At 57.8% G+C, this 5,286-nt stretch overlaps 1 protein-coding gene across 1 annotated transcript; it reads right to left on the reverse strand.

Moving 5' to 3' along the window:
* Positions 1 to 2,607: 2,607 nt before the first annotated feature.
* Positions 2,608 to 4,892, reverse strand: PLAGL2 (pleiomorphic adenoma gene-like 2). Its single transcript, XM_008946506.1, has 2 exons — positions 4,630 to 4,892; positions 2,608 to 3,826 (listed from the first exon to the last, which is right to left on the reverse strand). Exons 1-2 carry the CDS (start codon positions 4,890 to 4,892, stop codon positions 2,608 to 2,610), a joined length of 1,482 nt encoding a protein of 493 aa, XP_008944754.1.
* Between the last annotated feature and the right edge of the window lie 394 nt (positions 4,893 to 5,286).

The following is a 5,286-nucleotide window of genomic DNA, read 5'->3' on the forward strand; positions in this document are numbered from 1 at the left end:
TGGCTCACAGAATACTCACAGACTGCAAACTCTGTTGTGGAAGGGGAGCTGACTCTGTTTTCAGGTAAGTGCCTGGTACTGGCTCCAGCGTGCTCCCTGGGCTGCTTCCCCTGGCAAACGCTACTGCGGCTCTGCTGGGGAGAAGGGCTGTGGAAAGCAAATCACACGTGCAAATAATAGCAAAATGAATTTCATTTATTTGTTGACAGACTACTGGTAGGAAAAAGATGCCTGGCTCTAAGTTTAGCTACGGCTGCTCGAGGAATTCCAGTGATGCCATCTGTTCAGAGTACGACGCAGGCAAGAAGCGAGAGCTGGCGGAAGGAGGCGAGCGATGGCATTGCATAAATCTGACAGCCCTCGCGTGCAGCAAGCGGCCACTTCTGACCATTTATTTCTTTAAAAAAAAAAACAAAAGGAGGGGAAAAAAAAACCCAAACCCCAAACCCAAGCCAAGGCCTGAGGGCAGTGGCAGGGCTGGGGCAGGGGGGCCCGTCGCCGTGCGCTGTGCTCCAGAACAAGGCACGCGTGGGACGTCGCAAGGCCACGGTTTGCAGTGGAGGGGAGGAAGGGAGGAAGGAAGGAAAGGAAGGGAAGGAAGGGAGGAAGGAAAGAAGGAAGGAAGGAAGGAAAGAAGGAAGGAAGGGAGGAAGGAAGGGAGGAAGGAAGGGCTGTGATCCCCCGGGGAGAGCACGGCCGCAGGAGAGCGCTGAGGTAAATCAATCTTATATTACTTTTTGATACAAAAGTATTCTTTGCAGCATTGCTGGCTAACCTAAAACGACCGACCTACGGTTTGGAGAATCGATGGGTCACTAAACAGTCATTCTGGGAGGAAGCACTACGCTAAATTAAAAACAAGACTCTGGAGTAGAAGGGAAGGGGACGAGCCCGTGAGCAGACGGGGCTCGTGTCACGCTGCGGGGCGGGCGGCTCGGCAGAACAGGACGCCCCCCTGTGTCTGTGGGGGGCTGCAGCAGCAGAGCAGAGGTAGATTGGCGTTTGCGAGGTCTGTGGGGAAGGGCAGCGACAGATCTCCTGGTTCCTCTGGGCCTGCAGCAGCTCCTGTGCTGAGGTACGGGGAGCTGTGAGCTCCCAGGACAGCCAGAGCAGGGCCAGCCGGGTGCCAAGCGCCCCTGGCAGCAGGCTGCCACCACCAGCAGAGAAAACAGCAGAGTGCTGCCACCACCAGCAGAGTGCTGCCACCTCCCAGGGCGACCCTCCTGCCCTCGGCAGGCAGGCGGCCCGTGGAGGAGCTGAAGAGTGGGGCAGGGCGCAGGGGAAGCAGGACTTTGGGAGATCTTCAGGAGAAGGCCAGTGGAACCCAAGCCCAAGTGAAAGGGTGACCCCAGGCTCGACCCCTCCGTGCCTGGCAGGACTGTTAGTGTTGGGGAAAACGCTCCAGATGCACTGATGGAGGGCATGAAGCGGGGACCAATTTTTAACTCCTGATTCCTGGATGTTATCACTCTAGGACTGAGGTAAAAATCTACCTCCTGAGACCACTTCATGGACAAGCCAAAAGGGTACTGGCCTCACCAAGCTGTTGTGGTAAAAAACTCCCTAGAGACTCGTATCCTGGTCCTGCTCTGGAGGCACCCTGTGGAGCGGGGCCTGCAGCTCCCAGCCTGGCTCCTCCTCCTGCCCTGGGCTCCAGCACAGACCTGCAGGAGGTGGTTCAGGGGCTCTGTCTGCACGCCAGAGAAGCCAGCGAAGCTGTGGGTGCTGCTCCATCCCCTGGACACCTGGCAGGCCACAGGGAAGCACGCGGGAAGCTGCTGCCTACAGAGGCTGACGTGGTCCCAGAAGCTGAGTGTTTCCCCATGGGGGAAGAACGTGGTAGGTGAAGAGAAATCAGTGTGACCTGACTTCGCTGTGTAAACAGTGTGCTAGCTACACCAGCTACCAAACTGGTGTATCCTGGTGCCTCCTACTGTTGTAATGGCAGAAACAGGTTCTGTGTTGTGTAAACAAGGTTGGCTGTAACGAGTCGGACCTAACGGCTCCGTGGAGAAGGATGAGGTGATGTCTCTGAATTCCAAGTGTAAACGGCCTCGGTGCCTAACACTGATGTGGAGTAAGTGGGATTTGGTGATGAGAGGTAGAGGGGAAGGACAGCCCCCTCCCCGTGGGCTCTGCACGCAGCAGGGTATCCAGACTCCTCCTCCTCCTCCGTGTGGAGGCGTTGGCTGTTGGGCCAGAATTGCAGTTTGAGAACGTGAAATGGAAGCTGGACTCTTCAAAAGTTTAGCCCAAGATGAAAGAGTCTCAACTCCTTCTCAGGGACAGTCCCTTCCCAAAGAGGAACATCACAGCTCCAGGATCTCGGGGAAGGTCAGTGCTAAGCGCGGCTCCTGATTCACAGATTAAAAATTAGATAAAATATATCCAGTCTGTCGGCTGAAAACCTCTCTGCTGTACAGGGCTGGGACTCGCGCGGGGGCTTCTGCCGCTCCAGTCTCCAAGTGCTCCCCCCAGAGATCAGAGCCCTCCTGTCTGAGGCAGCCCGGTGAAGCTTTCACACCCCCAGGGCAGTAAGAGTTGTGCGTTTTTAGGGCTCCCCTCGGAAGGGCACCCGAAGGCTCCGTCCTCCAGCGCCCTCCCAGCCTACTGGAACGCCTGGTGGAAACGCGGCAGCGTGGTCGTGCTCAAGCTGGAGGTGAAGACGGGGGGCAACGAATGGAGGGGCCCAAAGTTCAGCGAGGCCCCGGCTCCGGGGGATTCTTGAGGTTGGTGTTGCAAAGTGGTGAGCAGTGGCTGCGTCTCCCCTTGAGAGTAGCCCATGACCAACCCCCCCGACGACGCGGGCGGGTTGCAAGGAGGAAGGTTTAGGGGGAGGAAGCCGAGGAGATGAGAGAAGTCCATGTTAGCAGCACAGAGAGCCTCTGAAAGGTTAGCAGGGCTCTTGGAAAGCAAAGCCTCGTCCAGGGGGGGTGGCTGAGGCGAAGAGGACTGAGGCTCACCAGACGAGAGAGACAGGCTGCCAGGGAAGTCTGACAAAAAGCTGTCCACCTCTACTTTGGGTAGTTTCTCAGGCAAATATGAGGTAGATCCAAGCTGATACTTTGGGGGAGGTTGCGGTGGGGAGGAGATGGGAGAAGACTCCAGAGAATAGCTCCTTCCCATCGGGAGAGAATTAGGAACCAAAGAATGGGGCATCCCTGAGCTTGGCACGGTTTGGAGGTGCGTGCTGTACATGCCCACGGGCAACACGCCAGGGAAGCTCTTACCCCCTATCATGTCTCTGGATGCCATGCACAGGACGGGACTCAGCTCTTCCTTCACCGCGACAGAGGAGCCGCAGCTGAGGAGACCCAGCATGTCCACGGGCTCGGTCTTAATCTTCAGCAGCTCCTGGGAGTGGCTCTTCTTCATGTGCCTGGTGAGGTGATCCTTGCGGCCGAACCTCTGGGCGCAGTACTGGCACAGGAAGTCCTTCCTCCCCGTGTGCACCACCAGGTGCCTCCGCACGTCCTTGCGGGTGTAGAAGCGCCTGTCGCAGTGGTCGCACGGGTGCTTCTTCTCCTTGGCGCCGCCCGACGCCCGCCTGGAGTGGGCTTTGAGGTGCTCCAGCAGGAGCTGGGTGCTCTCGAAGGTCTGCAGGCACACCTTGCAGCTGAGGTCGCCGCTGGCCGCCGCGTGCATGGCCAGGTGCCGGCGGAAGCCCAGCTTGGTGTTGTAGTTCTTGCCGCACTCGGGGCAGTGCAGGGCCTCCTTGTGGGGGTCGTGGGTCTGCAGGTGGTTCCGGAGGTGGTCCTTCCGGTGGAACATCTTCTCGCAGTACATGCACTGGTGAGGCTTCTGAGCAGAGTGCGTGGCCATGTGCCTTGGGGAGGAAAGCAGCAAGGGGTCAGATGGGCGCCCGGCCCCTAAGGGAGCAGGGGCTGCTGTTCGAGGCTCCTGCTCCACACTGCACGACACCAACCCCCAGGGGACACTGCCCAACGGGCACAGAGGGGCACATCTCACAGCTGGGGTCTGTCCCAGCACTGCCTGCCCGCCCTGGAGGCATCACCTCGCACAGGTAGGCTCATCTACTCAGCTCCTGGCCTCTGCTGGGGATGACAAAGGGGGGATGACAAAGGAAAGCTTGGCAGTTTAGGGCAAGAAATGCTCGTCTGCTGGTGGGACAGCTTCGTCTCATCAGGAGGTGTCAGAAGGTGGCAATGTCTGTGGACAGCCACCGTGAGCTGACCTCTCCTCCATGGTACCTCAGGCTCTCTGACACCATGGCTCATCCCATTTCCTACTGACCACAGTGCTTGACTGGTCTCTGCTCTGCTTCAGAACACACACAGCAGCTCTAACCCTTTGGGCTAGAACAAGAGCTGCCACAGAAATACTCCTGTGGCTAAAGTTAGAGGTAGTGAGCACTATTCCTGCTTCTCATTTTGTTTTCTAATCTCTGAACTTCACTTTCTGCTTCCATTTCCTTCTTAGTAAAACAGAGAACAGCTTGAGCTCAGGATGCCACACAGCAGAAGGCGCCCGAGGAGAGGCCGCGTACGGCAGCGTCTGGGGCTCGGCCGCTGCGCAAGGCGCCAGGGGCATTTCCCCTCCTCCACCTTCTCAGAAACCGAGGTAAAAACACCCCGAGGGGGGTTTCCCCTCTCCCTGGCAGTCACCCACCTGTACAGCTTGTACTTGGAGGCGAAGGCCTTGCCGCAGTGCAGCTGGGGGCAGTTGTAGGGCCTCTGCTCGGCGGGAGGGAGCGCGTGAGCCCGCAGCTTCTCCACGCCGCCGAAGGAGGGCTCCGAGAGTTCACATTGGCACTTTCCCTGGCTTTCCGTCTCTTCGCCTCGTGGTCTGGGGACTAATTTCCAGCCTGTCTCTTCCTCCTCCTGCTTTGCATCTTGAATCCAGTTGGGAACAGTGGGGAAAAATGCCGTCATGGCAGGGCTAGTAGAAGATGGCCATGTCGGGCAGAACTCGCGCCTGCGGGCGTCTCGCCGTGGCGTCGTCCCGGTGCCGGCTTCTGCTGGAATCCTCTGTGCCCAAACTGCTTCAGCAGCAAGACATCTTCACCTGCAGTCACACAAGGGTGGGTGTTAAGGCCCTGCACCTTCCCCCCGTGCTCACACGCACGTGGGCATTCCCCCTGTGTTACAAACGTGTGGGAGGTGTGTTCACACACACACGGGAAGCGCCCGGCTCCACAACGTTTCCTTGTTTTCTCCCTTATCCCCCTTTCCTGAACAAAACAATGCTGAACTCTTTCTGAATTCCAATGTCTCAACTATTAAAAGCCAACATTACCCATTATGTGAGTTTTCTCCCAAAATATTG

This window comes from Merops nubicus, unplaced genomic scaffold (genome assembly GCF_000691845.1).
Source record: "Merops nubicus isolate BGI_N331 unplaced genomic scaffold, ASM69184v1 scaffold17458, whole genome shotgun sequence".
NCBI classification, from domain to species: Eukaryota; Metazoa; Chordata; class Aves; order Coraciiformes; family Meropidae; genus Merops; species Merops nubicus.

What these genes read in the sequence shown, in the direction of transcription:
- PLAGL2 (XM_008946506.1), bottom strand. Translation starts at nt 4,892, where the DNA reads ATGACGGCATTTTTCCCCACTGTTCCCAACTGGATTCAAGATGCAAAG. An exon ending in TCCAAGTACAAGCTGTACAG is followed by an intron (nt 3,827 to 4,629) that starts GTGGGTGACTGC and finishes TTCCTCCCCAAG; the next exon opens with GCACATGGCCACGCACTCTG.